The sequence below is a fragment of the Aplidium turbinatum genome, chromosome 9, assembly GCF_918807975.1.
Source record: "Aplidium turbinatum chromosome 9, kaAplTurb1.1, whole genome shotgun sequence".
Taxonomy (NCBI): Eukaryota; Metazoa; Chordata; class Ascidiacea; order Aplousobranchia; family Polyclinidae; genus Aplidium; species Aplidium turbinatum.
The window spans coordinates 13,848,942-13,864,554 of record NC_137480.1 but is presented as its reverse complement, the minus strand read 5'-3'; the positions used below and the strand labels follow the sequence as shown (position 1 = coordinate 13,864,554).

The following is a 15,613-nucleotide window of genomic DNA, read 5'->3' as shown; positions in this document are numbered from 1 at the left end:
ATGCTATTTACATTTTGTACTCTTTATTTTTTGCTTAAATTGATCAGGCATTTCAACCATTGTGCTTCTAAATAACTTGCAAGCATATGGTGATTCTTAAAATTTACCTACGGTGCCGGTATCGTTTGTACGTACTTCGCCAATTGCCAAGATACCCAGGTACGGTATCTTATTTATAATTAGCCTACAGGCTAGTTTTTTTTGTTAAAATTACATTGCAAAGAAAATATTTGGCTTTTGTATTCATAGATTTTACACTAAGTCAGGTGAGGTTACCGGTCGTAAATATTTATAACTGTTGCTAATCACTCAACAGAATGCCTGTAAACGAAGAGGTAAGTTCTATGGTTTCATTGCTTTGTCTCAAAAATAAATGTATTGTTTTCAAAAAGAATTTGGCTCAATAAAGTGTTATGACAGTGAAAATATAGGATATTTTGTGGTAGTGGTTGTAGATGCCATGACAAGTGCTGTAACTATATTGTCTAATCTCTAAAGCAATGTTTTCCCAGAATCATGTTTGCATAAAGTTTATAATCAATATGCTCTTGAGGGTGTGATTTAGTAAGTTGGCCCGCTGGTGCAAAATTTTCTTGAGGTTTTTATAGTATGCATAAAATAGTTAGGCTTAGACTAGTAAATAATAATAGGCCTATATATTATAAGTAATAATAATAAATATTATTATTATTTACTTGCATAACTTGTCTATTCTTTACTGAACACAAGCATCATGCTTTGAATTTGTTTACGGTAACTGCAGGCTCAAGTATTCATGGATACACAGGCCTCGAAATTTGTTTTTGTTGACTGCGGACAAACGTGTTCGGTCTGAGCAGCTATCTCGGCGGACAAATTAAATCTCACGGCGGACACACCAGTTTTAGCGTCGATCGTCATGCTTAATCACTTTATTTTTATAATTTTTTGCCATTAGAGAACTATAGCTACGGTTTGGAAGGCTTTTTAAAATTTCAGGGAAGTCACTCTGAAAGGCTTTCATCAGACCAACGACGTGCGCTTTAAGAGCCAAAGTGCCATGCAGCTGCTTAATACGCCACATAACTGATTAACTTCCACCGAACGAGGTCCTGTGTATTCTTGCATCACAATGCTCTGGGCCACGGTGAGCTATAATAGAGGCCACCGCATCGTGCACGCACGAGATCTGACTGACGGCCTATATGCTTTGTGTAAAAAAACATGATTTTGTCACTTTCCTGGAACGTTATTGATAGTTAGGTGGTGTTTCGTCAAAATTTATTAATATTGTAATTAATATACAAAGAATATCACATGGATATAACTTGATCATCATATGTTTTACTGTATTACAAATAGCATTTAGTAATAACAGCAGTTTTAGTAGTTTAGGTAAGCAAATGACAGTGGAATCGCTGCATAATGTTGATAGACCACAATTTCTACAAATCAGTTTTCTGCATTTCCCCTATTGACTCTAAACAGTACGTACTGTAATTCAAAAAATTCAAGTACTGGATGCATAAAATATAAAACTATTAACAGTATAAAAGCACAGAAAAATTTAAACATGGTAGAAATAAAGTACTGAGCATCATACATATCTGCAACTAATTTCCATGCAACATTAATAGCAATTTAAACAAAATCGTGCTGATCAATAGTTTTCAATTGAATCATGCCTTCACAGTATAATGCAGGTGAGCCGGAGGTTGCTCAAACTATACAGTTCGTTAGATCGCGCTGCAAAAGATCTTATGTGTTGGCCTTCTAGACAGATATTACATCCAACTCTCCTATACAATCAGAAAATACAGTGAGATTAGAGCAGTAGAAACTAGTAGCCTAAACAAAAATATGCCTGCTGGTAATTTTATCCAAGAATAGTTTTGAGTTTAGACATATACACAAAACAATAAGCATGTAAGCAGTTCTGGTCACATCAAAATGAGTCAGTGTTCACCCTCTGAATCTGATACATGGTTATCTCTGAGTCATCAGTTGATGGAGGGAGAGGTACCTGGTGTTGGTTGATCAGGATCGGCGTTGGTCTCTGTAGTTCATACCATTGATAGTGCGATGTTCTTCTGCCATATACTCACTTATAAATGGTGAAATTCTGTTTTCATATTCATCTGACAGACAGAGCTATACTTCAAAACTTTAAGCTCAACTCTTCAAATATCAACAGTCAATAAATTAATCAATGAAGCCAGTCTGCCAAGCCCTAGAGTGACTGCCTAAAATGCAAAAACAATTAGGTTAAATAGAATATAAAGCTGTAATTTTACAAAATGAACGAGTAGGAGAGAATGTCAAATGAGTCACAATTATATTGTGATTTAATACAATAGAACTATAGAAGTGGTTAATTTTAGATGGTGAATGATTACTGCTGATAAATGCAGCCATATAACGAAGTAGAAAATACTTGCTAAATAGATACAGTAGAAATGTTGTTTAAAAACATTAAAGTTGCATGGAAAGTAAAAGCTTACCTGGAAAAATATACAAATAAACTACAAGGCATTTTTATAACATCAGATCAGCTAAATAAAGATTCAAAGCATTATGCCTTTATCTATCAGCATGTATAGACTATATTCTATGAAAGTTTTAGCACTTTCAATGCACTTTTGAGCATGTGGGAGACTGCAACCGGGCATAGTTCTTTTAAAATACATTAGCCAATGTGCAACAATGTCATGAAAAAGCAATGTCGTTCAGATATGGATAGAAAGTTACAGGAAATAAATTTTCGACACATTTCACCAACAACACTTGTAAAAAAGATGTAACAAAATACACACCACTGTACAACACTATCCTTCGGACGTGTCAGACCACCTTGATTTAATTTATCAACATATGAACCAAATCTTTCATAATAGAAGTATGTGTCTTCTGCAATAGCACATCCATTCTTCAACTCAACATACCCAGCAATATAAACCATTGCAATTAAAACCTCTTCTGAAACTTTCCCTTCCAAAGCACATAAGCTATCTAAAACTTCAAGCTCACTTTCTACAAGATCACGATTACAAGCGGCATAAGCATGACCTTCAGCAACATCAAACTTTAAATCTAATTGCAGTGAGAGCTTCGCATGTTGAATTCTTACCTTTTCCAAAACTGACTGAGCAGTAATGAAATAGGTACCTCCAGACCCCGGTCCACGACATTAAGGCGCGAACAAAACGGCGCGAGACAAAACAGGGCAGAAAAACCGGCGCGAACGGCGCCAAAGTCAACGTAACAAGCTCAGAACCTTTTCCTTATTTTTTTTCTTGCCAGAGTCAATGTAACAAGCAAAGACCTTTTTCCTTGTTTTTTTTTCTTTAGAAAATACTTAACTCAAGCGCTATAGTTGATCAATAATAGTTTTGATTCAAACGCGTTGCTCACTTCAAGTTCATTTGGGAAGCACGAAATAACATTATTGTAAAGAGAAACTACTGTGCAATAATATCTAATTTGTGATAAATCAATGAGTTCGATAACACTCAATGACATTCTTAATTCAAACGCGTTGCTCCTTATATTCGAAGCCAAGTTCAGTCAGGAAGTAAAGACCACATTTGGTCGGGGAGCAATTTGAAACAGCGTACATTTGTTTGCAATAAGTTCAAAGATTATGTCGCATCATTTTCAAGACAAAATACGGCCCGATTAATATTCCCGCATCACACTTTGCGTTCTGTCTCTCACACTAACAACTGTGACGGCTTATCAACTGCCAAGAAACTATTTATTCTGTGATTATCCAGCTGGCAAAAGTGCGACCTCGGAAACAACTGAGTGCATCAATAATAGTTTTGATTCAAACGCGTTGCTCACTTCAAGTTCATTTGGGAAGCACGAAATAACATTATTGTAAAGAGAAACTACCGTGCAATAATATCTAATTTGTGATAATTAAATGAGTTCAATAACACTCAATGACATATTAATTCAAATGCGTTGCTCCTTATATTCGAAGTCAAGTTCAGTGGGAAGTAAAGACCACATTTGGTCGGGGAGCAATTTGAAACAGCGTGAATTTGTTCGCAATAAGTTCAAAGATCATGTCGCATCATTTTCAAGACAAGTTTTGTAGTACAAAATTAGCGCACGTGACAGTTCAGACAGATGGGTGTCCATAGGCGCCGACTCCGGAGGGGCGGCGCCCCCCCATGAATTTAGCTCGAGGTGGCTGCCCCCCCGCAAATTATTAAAAAAAATCCTAAATCAAATGTTTCTAAGTTCAGATTTGCGTTAGTTTGACCTTCATTGCGGATCGATCTCAATTAAAAGATCTACTTGTTGCAACAAGAGCGCTGCTGAGGCATTCCATTATAATTCAACAAATCCAAATAACCACTAACTCTTCAATTTTTATGACTAAAGCATATGTTAAAGTATGTGAAAAATGCATCTCAGCAAAAAAAATATTTTGAAAATTGGACAAGCGGTTTTCGAGATATCGCGTTCTAAAGTTTTGTGACTGTCACTAGGTGGCGCTGTTGATGTGCCCAATGTTTTTCGATTTTAGGGTTATATTTGAGGTAGCTAGTTGGTTGAAGTGTCTATTCCACCATTTTTCATGATGTAGAATTCAAAAATGATGTCAATTTTAGTCTACAAGAATTAGCTAAGGAGTTGTGTGGCATTTAAAAAAAATTGGGGGACCAAATGCCAACCCCCAAATTTCCATGTGGGCAACAAGATATCCCAAAAAAATTTTTTGTTCTTTAAAGTTTCTTGCGTATACTTCATGATAATATACTGTTTATTTATGAGACTTTTGTCCTTTTTTCATGAGAAGTTATATGATCTATTAATGCAATATTTGAATGATGCGTGCTTATGATGTCACAATAACAAATTACAGATTTTCCCAAAAAACTTTTTTCGAGTCATCGTTGTGAAAATTGCCCGGAAAAACCAGCCCTTGTTTCAAAATTGCAGTCAAATTTTGTTTTCCCGGGCAATTTTCATAATGAAAAAATTTTTTTTGGGAAATCTGTAATTTGTTATTGTGACATCATAAGCAAGCATCATTCAAATATTGCATTAATAGATCTTTGATATAAGGTTGCATTGTCCAAAAAGGACAAAAGTCTCATAAAAAAATATTATACTATCATGAAGTATATGCAAGAAACTTTGAAGAACAGAAATTTTTTTTGGGATATCTCGTTGCCCACATGACAATTTGAGGGTTGGCATTTGGTCCCCCAAATTTTTTAAAATGCCCGATAACTCCTTAGCTAATGCTTTTAGACTAAAATTGAGACCATTTTTGAATTCTGCATCATGAAAAATGGTGAAATAGACACTTCAACCAACTTTCTACCCTAAATATAGCCCTAAAATCAAAAAACACTGGGAACATCAACAGCGCCACCTAGTGACAACAACAAAATTTCAAAACGCGATATCTCAAAAACCGCTTGTCCGATTTTCAAAATTTTTTTTTTGCGTAAGTTCAAATTTTTAAAACAACAAAATATATCAAAACCAACATTTTCTGAAACCTAGTGGTTACATTTCTTTCTAAAATTTGTTGAATTATAATGGAATGCCTCTGCTCCTAAGATAACAAAAGAAACAGAAAACAGGCCGTTGAAGCAAACAATGATTGAAAAACGTTTTTCTTGATTTCTTCCGCTTTTTTTTTTCTTGGAGTGTCAATAACGAGGTGCAGTTTGCTGTTTGCTCAGTTTAGTATCTACTCGTATTAAGAGCTAAAGTACAAAGTGACCAGCATATTACTCGAAGTAGCCTACAGGCCTCGAAATTCGTTTTTGTTGACGGCAGACATACGTGTCCGGTCTGAGCAGTTATCTCAGCGGACAAATTAAGTCTCACGGCGGACACACCAGTTTTAGCCGTCGATCGTCATGCTTAATCACTTTATCTTGATAATAATTCTTTGCCATTTCAGAACTCTAACTACGGTTTTAGAAGGCTTTTTAAAAAATCAGTAAATTCACTCTGAAAGGCTTTCATCAGACCAACGACTTGCGCTTGAAGAGTCAAAGCGCGTGTAGCTGGTCAATACGTCACATAACTGATTAACTTCCACCGAACGAGGTCGTGTTGCTTATTGCGTCACAATGCTCTGGGCAGGAGTCGGAAAATTTCTACACCAACGCTACTATTTTCTGCTGTGCAAAGTTTTACAGGCTTTTTTCTTTAAGTTTATTTTTGCGTGTCATGTGAGCGAAAGTGAATTTTCCTTGGGTCTTTTCTTTCTTACTGTAATACCAAAACTTAACAAGTTTTGTTGCATCTTGCTGTAATAGCCTACTCGTATAATCTAATTTAGTAACCAACCTTGCCGTATCATTATTACTCGGAGATCAAAGCCAGACGTTGTGACGTAAAACTTGAACTAAATTGCGCGTGATTAGTGTAGAAGTACCTGTACTCCTATCATTCTTAGCGAAGAATTCACCTTTGTTACGCTGATTCAATGTCATCAATCGTTGAAGCAACGTAAGAATCGAAAGTTTTCCTCCTTGAATGGAAGCTAAGGGATACAGGATTCACATTTTCTAGATGCGCGCTAGAATGCGCTGGAAAATATATTATTGCAACAATTGTTCGTGCTATGCAATGACGATTTCTATCGCTAGTTCCTGTGCTATTTCTCGGCAGACAAATATGACCGATCTAGATGTTACTTCCCGCGGACATCACAACATGCAGTGAATTTCGAGGCCTGAGCCTACATTATAAAGCTTGGCGATATACAATGGCAGATAGACGCAAACAAACATCAATGCTGACAAACAAACATCAGCATTTTGAATGTAAGCAATCAGTTGGCTAGAAAGTTTGCCCCCACGGCAATTTTCAAAACTCGGCGCCTATGTGGGATTGTGGGTGTCAATGATAGGATACAGAAAACTTTGGAGAATTTTTTTTAAATTGCTGAAAAAAAGTAGCCAACTGTTGTGAAATGCAGTGCATAATTTCATTTGTGCAGTATCGTTCAGTTGAAGAACATTGCAAATTAATTATTTTACCAGACGGCGCAAAAAACTTGAAAAAAAAACTTTGCGATGTCAAAACAATGAGTGTGAGCCCTGTTTTTCTACCATACCACTATTTTCGTAGGTCACGTTCCATACTCAAAACTACACAGCTGGTACGGAGCTAAAAATAGCACGCTTGAATCAAAAACGTCAATCTCAAAAGTTCGCGTTGTGACGTCACAGAGATCGGTGAGATTAAAAGAAGTCCCGTTGCCGCAGTTTGCAGAAAAATGCTTTGATCGTACTTGCTCAGCCAAGTCAGCAAAGCTGGTCTTTTTTACATTGTTTCAACGTCTGCAGATGATAAATCAATGTAAAAAGGACCAGTTTTGCTGGCTGGAACATAGAGCATAGTGTTATGTAACACAGAACTAGTAAACTCTTCAAAGTTTAACCAGAATTGTAAACAGTTGTAGGAAGCATCAGTTGTAATTACGCCCATTCACAATAAACTTATATATTTTTATTATTTTTGTTATTTTATATCTTTATAGTATTTTCAAAAGAAAAAAAAATAAGGAAAAAGGTCTTTGCTTGTTACATTGACTCTGGCAAGGAAAAAATAAGGAAAAGGTTCTGAGCTTGTTACGTTGACTTTGGCGCCGTTTTGTTTGCGCCGTTTTGCCTCTGCGCCATTTTGTCTCTGCGCCGTTTTGTTCGCGCCTTAATGTCCTGCTTCGTCCAGACCCTTGTCGAAGTTTACTGAAGCACTTTTCTAATGGGTCTGTTGTAAACTAGCCAAAGATTACAAAATCATTTCCACATGAAAGTAAATACTTTGCTAGATCTACAAAACCATGACAGATATGATACAAAAAGTTGGCAGTATCTGTCGTTAACTGGCGAATTCTGATTGAGCCAGTTTTCTTCATTTTTTCTGCCATGCTTGCAACATCTAGCAAAAACTGTAGCCTTGGGTCATCGGGTGACCGAATCATTGCCCTAGTTGGATCGTTAAATCTCACATCAGTACCAAGTCTTCTGACATTAAGAATCTTCCATAACTTAATGAAAATTCTCAAGATGTATGTATTGCAAAAATCAAAACATCTCGAGAAATAAATCAAAGTATAACAAATAGAGATCCCCTATCATGCATGTATTAAATAAAGATGCTACAAAACTACACAGTTGTTGAACCTGGGCAGTCAATCTATTAAAAATTGTTGTACTGCTGTACCAGTATAGCCTATTGAAAGTTAGTAGCCTATGTAAGTTAGTTAAGATTTATTAGTTATCTATACAGTAAGTAATCTACACAAATTAATAACATTACATTCTACAAAGATTAGCTTTGGTACTGGTATGTAAGAAAATAAATGTAATATCAGTGAAGTAATTTTTTGTGAATATTGATATCTTATGTTATCTATAAGACAATGGTGAGTGGACAGAAGACATGTTGCTGGCAAGCAAAAAAATACATGAAGATTTGTAATATAAAGTACAGGTAAACATTTAGTATCACCATTCAAAATTGACTGAAGCTGTTAAACTAACTTACCAGTAGTGAAGTAGTGAGTAACATTGCAATTGCATACAACTGAACATATACCGGTAAATGGAGATTTATTAAATAGGCAGGCCTTAAAACTCGTGTTTTTTTCCGGCAGCCATCGTGGTCTACCTAGAGCTCCTTCTCGGCAGCCAAATCTGCGTGCTTGGAGGCCAAAATACAATAATGATAGCACAAGTAAATAGTATTAAACTTGCAACAATGTTAAAATGATCACTTAGCGTTGTTAAAGTCTGGGCGACGTCCTGCAATAGAATCGTTGTACCACGCATTAAATGCTTTATCGGGATTGTAATCCGGTATTGCGGACCATCTAACGACCCTAAATTGTTTTAACTGCTCGCAGCTCAGTAAATTGTTTCAACTGCATACCGCCTTTCATAAAACCTGACCATTTATTCCGTTATGATGTCAACATTGAAGGTGTGAAGTCACTAACCCACAGCGTTCTCAACTATGATGCGCTGACCTCATTCTGCGTCACTCTTTGATACTACATATTTTCGACATTTAATCCACGATCATTCTATTGCGAAATTAAATAATTGGCTAGAAGAAACCGGCAGCCAAACTTGGCTGACGGAGGAGGTAGCACCGGCGGTCATTCAAGCACTACTTAGCGGCCATGGCCGCCGGCTGCTTAAGGCTTGAATAGGCCTACTCTATTTGCTAACTTTAATAAACCTGGAAGAAATACAATTTTCTGCCTACTTTACCCACAACATGCTTCAAGGAAACTGGGCAGAAACTTAAAGGAAACATAGGTTGGTAATGGCAGTTTGTTGTGAATTTTCTGTGTAACCAATGACTTCATGAACAGATAAAAGCTCCTTGAAACAAAAACATTGTAGCTTATACCTAATTTTGTTAAACTAAGCTGCATAACTGTAACTGCTTCAGCTTTTCATAAAGTTTGTAAGTTGTAACTAAACTTCTACTTTCTGGCAAAGATGCATAGTTAGGGAACAAGTTAAGGAAAATATAAAAAATAAGTTCAGTAAAACTAGAACCTTAGCATAAAGAATAGACTATAGATGAAACATCTTCCTCCCAACTGATTAAGTTTAGAATAGGCCGTCAGTCACGTTTGAAGTACGCGCGATGACGTGGCCTGTTCTAGAGGGCGCCATGCTCTGGGCATGAGTCGGAAAACCTCTACACACTGACTCTACTATTTTCTGCTATGCAAAGCTTCACGAGGCTTTCTTTTTAGGTTTAATTTTGCATATCATGTGAGCGAAAGTGACAAAGAGCAAGTATTCGTATTAAAAGGTTCATCGACCTCATACTCACTTTCAGAATTTTTCCCTGGGCCTTTTCTTTCTTACTGTAATACCAAAACTTAAATTTTGCTGCATCTTGCTGTAATAGCCTACCGTACTGGTATAATCTAATTTTGTAACCAACCTTGCCTTATCAATTTTACTCGGAGATCAAAGCCAGACATTATGACGTAAGACCCGAACTAAGTTGCGCGTGATTAGTGTAAATGTGCCATACTGCCATCGATTCTTTATTACGCACCTACGAGAAGAATTCACCTTTATTCACCTACGCTGTTTCAATGTCATCCATCGTTGAAGCAACTTAAAAATCGAAAGCTTTCCTGCTTGAATGGAAGCTAAAGGATACAGTATTAACATTTTCTAGATGACATAAAACTCTAAAGTTTTTGCTCGATGTGGGAGATAGCTAGTCGTCGATAGTATAAAGATTGACTCCAAGCAAAAACTTTTTGTGTCATTTAATAATTAGAGTTTTATGTCATTTAATAATTCGTTGAAGTTTTAGATTTGTGATCGCCCATAGAGGAAGTGCCTCGGGTGCAATTTAATTCGTACCATGAACAATTCGTACCGTCAGTTCGTACCTTGAAAAGATCAAGAGAAAAAATTAAAAAAAGCCGAAGTCGCTGATCGCAGTTTCGGCAAACATTTTGAAAGGGTTAGGGCAGGGTTTCCCAAACTGTGGTCCGCGGACCCTGGTGGTCCGCGACGACTGCGCAGGTGGTCCGAGGCGATATGACTAGAAATTAGAAAGTTACACATATACGTTATACAGTACGAACCCTGTCAAAGATAATTGCGGCAGTTCTTTACAAATTAAATGATTTCAAAAGCTTTTGCTATCCAGTGTCGTAAATCTTACTTGTTGCACCTTCGTTGCAGTTAAAAAGTTGTTTACGAAAAATTGTCGTATTCAACATTCTCATTTAACTTGCTGGTGTGAGGTGGTATGGGCAATTGGGCATGTTTTGAGAAGTGATGAAGATGATGTTTTGAGAAGAGCGCTGAAGTTGCAAGTGGAGGTTGTAGAAAATAAGCTAGACCAATAAGACTTGGATCAGGCAAGTTGAAGATGAAAACAGCAAGGTGAGCTTGACAAGAGAGGACGCGTTAGACAGATCGATGTGGAGGCAGCAGAGTGTGAAGGCGATTGTGGCACTTGGAGGTGAATCTGGCTACCCTCGGTAACGAGACATCACCGGATTAAAACTGGACTATTAGTAAAACTTTTAGAACGCGTCTTTGAACTGCTAGAGGAGCTTTTTGTTTTCCTGCAAGCACACAATGCTGACTTGGCTTCACTAGTAGCCGATGCAATTTGGCTTGGGAAACTATTGCATACATAGGCGCCGAGTTTTCAAAATAGCTGGGCGGGCGAACACATACTGTCACGTCTTAAGGTTATTTTGTGCGTTTTTCAAAAGGGCGATTTTGCTAGGTTGTTGGGCTAGCCTAGTTTTACATTTAAGTTTATGTCACCTCTAACACGATTTGGAAACAAGTAATAAATATAATTGGTACGCAACAACGTCTGGTCCTGTTAATTCAGTTCCGCAAATTTTTTGTGATTGGTATGTGCGCGTGCGGGTTGCGGGACGAAAACTGCAATACTGTACTAGTTCCATAATTACATTACTATTGTTGATACAACACGATAGCACACACAATACATCGGTGGGTTCATACGATAAGTCGCTCCTAGCGGGCGCACAGATAAGATACAAGATGCAGTAATGCAACGCAGAAGCAATTTTACGGCAATTCAGCTCCCGAGAAGCCATCTAACGATAAACTGCGCTATCGAACCGAGCTTACATTGAATCTACAATTAGAACAGTTATAGAACGAAGGAGCTGAATTGCAACTAATGACAACCAACGGTTTCATCCGGCCAAACCAACAGGTGTGCACAGTCAGGGTTGGAAGTCGTTAGTCAAAAAGCAATGACTATTTCACTATTTGATAGTGCCCAAAAAAGCAATGACTTTCCGCTATCGATACTTAAAAAAAGCAACGAATAGCAATTACTAAAAGTTGACTGGCCAAAAAAAGCCCAAAAACAAGCAACCCGCAAACTCAAAAAAAGGTACCAAAACTCGGAAAAAAAAACAATCCCAAACTTGCGGGAAAACCGCAAAGTTTGCAACACTGTTAAGGCTCTCACTGGCATGGTTTTTCTGAACTGTGTTGCCGAAAAATTTTCCTTAATCCTTTAAACTTCGAAAACCGGAAGGGGACTAGGTCGGATAGTAATCCGAAAACCAAATCTCGTAAATTCGTTTTGACGACAAAGTAAGTAAACAACAAAAAATGATTCAGCAGTTCTCCTAAATATCGATTAGTGAAAAACGAATAATGATTTCGTTGCTTGCATAAAAAAGCAGTGAATAACGCGCATTCAATATTTATTTTTAAAAGGAATGGGTATAAGCATTCGATATTCAGAAAGCAACGAATAACGCTATCGAATAGTGACAACTAGTCGTTACTTCCAACCCTGTGCACAGTTTAATATCAGTGACGTAACAGACGAAACTGTGATGATTGGAGACGACAAAATAGAGCATTTTGGCAGCAGAGTTAGTCGTTTGAGAGAAAATTACTCCTTTGAAGAACAATGCTGCAGTTTTTACACCGATTTAACATCTGGCGATGTTAAAACGATGTAAAAGCAGTGGAAATTGCGGTCAGACTTTTGCCACGAATGAAGTTCCTCGCAGGTTTGCTCAATTTACTTGATTTATAGCACTGGGCTATAAATGAGTGGCAGAGTGGAGACGAACGGCGAGGCTGGACACTTTTGCTCGCTTAACGGCGAATCAACGTTGTTTAACGTTGCATGAATGTAACAATGGCAATAATTGACGAAAACTAATCGCTTAATTGGTAGGTCTAGTAGGGCCTATCATATGGTGACAAAACCCTACGAATAAGGTAAGTAGGCTAGTATCAGAAGGTGGCAGATAGTTACAGAAATTTTGGGACTTGAAATTGCATTAAATTTTTTTTAAATTTCTGAAATGTCCGGGGGCGCGGCCCGCCCGCCCGGGACTCGGCGCCGGTGATTGCATACCTGGCAGGCATTTTTAACCTTCTAAACCAAGTGAACTTGTCACTTCAGGGAAGAGATGCGAACATTTTACTTTCTCAAAACAAAATAACACCATTCCTAAAGAAACTCAACATAGGGAAAACAAGGATAAATGATAATGTTGTGGATATGTTTCCTGTTCTGTGTGACTACATTACCAACAAATCCTTAATAAAGAGTTGATTTTCTATGACGTTACACAATATTTGGAATTGCTTTCTGCACATTTCGAGAAGTACTTTTTAAAAGAGACATAACTTATGAGAATTTTGACTGGATTATAAACCCTTTTTGTTGTTACATAGACTGATCTGTCAGGACGCGAAGAAGAAGAATTAGCCGAATTATCATCCGATCAAACTTTAATGTTTAGTTTCAATCAAACAGCTATTGCATCTTTCTGGTTGAGTGTTGTGGATAAATACCCATTGCTATCTCAAAGGGCAACTAAAATTTTATTGCCTTTTTCCACGACCTACATGTGTGAGACAGCATTTTCAGCTCTTACCAACATGAAGACAAAATACAGTTCCAGACTTTTCGTGGACCCTGACCTACGAGTTTGCTTTCACAAATAACTCCGAGAATTGATGACTTATGCAATAAGAAACAATCCCATCCGTCCTATTGATGTTGTCAGTTTTTTAAATAAACAAAATTCGGTTTTACTCACTTTTACCTTTGTATTGGGGGTCCGCGAATAAACAGATTCACAAATAGTGGTCCGTGGCCCAAAAAAGTTTGGGAAACCCTGGGTTAGGGTATCGGAGTATCAGTTAGGTATCAGTATCCGCAAACAAACAAACTGAAAAGATTGAGACAAAAAAATAGAACATCGCTGATCGCAGTTTCCGTTTTTCCGCAGTTTCCGCAAACATTTTAAAACTTACGGTAATGATCGTAAGAGTTTGCCAAAGTTGCTGATCGCAGTTTCCGCAAACATTTTAAAAGGGATAGGGTTTAGGATTAGGGTGTTTCCGCAAACAAACAAACTGAAAAGATTGAGAGAAAAAATAGAACAAAGCCGAAGTCGCTGATCGCAGTTTCCGCTTTTCCGCAGTTTCCGCAATCATTTTTAATTTTCCGGTAATGATCCTAAGACTTTGCCGAAGTCGCTGATCGCAGTTTCCGCAAAACATTTTAAAAGGGTTAGGGTTGATCAGAGTTTCCGCAAACATTTTAAAATTTCTGGTAATGATCCTAAGAGTTTTTGTTTGTTTGCAAAAAATTTTAAAATGTTTGCGGAAACTGCAATCAGCGACTTCGGCTTTTTCAAATTTTTCCTCTCGATCTTTTCAAGATACGAACTGACGGTACGAATTGTTCATGGTAAAAATTAGGTTGCATCCAAGTGCCTCATCAGTGCTTGATCCTTTCTATGACTTTTGCATTTTTTCAATCATTTTCTAGATGCGTGCTAGAATGCGCAGGAAATTATATTCTTGCAACAATTGTTCATGCTGTGCAATGACGATTTGTATCGTAAATTCGTATGGTAATTCTTGTGTTATTTTTCGCCGGACAAATATGACCGATCTAGATGGTACTTCCTGCGGACATCACATGCTGTGGTCCGCCGTGAATTTCGAGGCTTGGATACATGAAGCAATACCAAAATCATATGCTCTGTAGACAGTAGACACTGCTTACTTTTTGTCTTTTGTGGTAATGTAAATAAAAAAAAAAAAGAATAAGCATGCTTTTTAGATGGGTGATCTGTAGCTCAGGAGTCTGCAAATATTTGATGGCGTGACCCTGACAAATAGTTCCAAATCGTCATGACCCACACATTTTGGAAGCATATAATTTTGTGCAAAATACTTTGTAATTAAATATCAATTTTTAGATTGCCATTGATTCTATACACTCAAGTTTTTTTTGCACAAAATTAGTATGAAATTAGCACATTAAAGAGTATTCACATGATTATAGAGTAGGTCTATTCATTTTTGTTTATGACACAACAAATTGATTGAAGTTTAATTTGAGATATGATAACAAACTACCGGTAGTGCTTATAAATTGATTTTAGCAGCAAAACTGCTTTAAGTTAAATGCAGTAACTAGGAGTTTGCGTTGTTGACATTTTGTATTTTGATTGTGGTAATTGCGATGTTAGATTATGTTTTTTATTTGGTAAACTGTGATTTCTTGGTGCCTATGAGTACATCAACACTATTGAATTGTGTCAGGTGACAATTTCTAGTTTTAGAGTTTTCTCTTCCACGTCATGTCAATTTTGTTTGTTACAATAACTTCTGGTAGGCTACAACTTATGGTTATACCACAGTGATTATTTTACACCTATAACATGTCTAGCCTATTCAACTATTCAACATTGGGTGACAATGCAATAAGAACTACAGTAAACAATTTTGTAGACTGGAGTGGATAACTGTTTTCATGGTATATATGTTTAAATTATGCCGTTACACAGAGTAGAAGGTCTCATGACCAACTAATTGTGGACCTCTGCTGTAGCTGCCGATGAAATAGTCTCCATAAATATTTCCCCAATAATCTTATCTCATTCCATGATTACCTTTATACATAGGTCATGACAACAGCTTAAAATTTGACTGGAGGCCGATTTGTTAGCAGCCAAAATCGTTAGTATAAGTTGATAGTTTGAGTATTAGTTAATAAATATAATCTTTGTCTTATATTCTGTGTAATTTTGAGTTGCTTTTGTGCTATTGTTACCATTTAAATA

At 37.0% G+C, this 15,613-nt stretch overlaps 1 protein-coding gene across 2 annotated transcripts in view; it reads left to right on the top strand.

The window, feature by feature from the left end:
- Positions 1-247: 247 nt before the first annotated feature.
- The window catches only part of LOC145777315 (uncharacterized), a 34,732-nt gene continuing 19,366 nt past the window's right edge, over positions 248-15,613 (top strand). For both annotated transcript variants that reach the window (XM_082588667.1, XM_082588666.1), the window contains exon 1: positions 248-335. In XM_082588667.1, the coding sequence (XP_082444793.1) occupies positions 318-335 (18 nt within the window). In that variant the 5' untranslated portion in view covers positions 248-317. The remainder of the gene's footprint in view (positions 336-15,613) is intronic.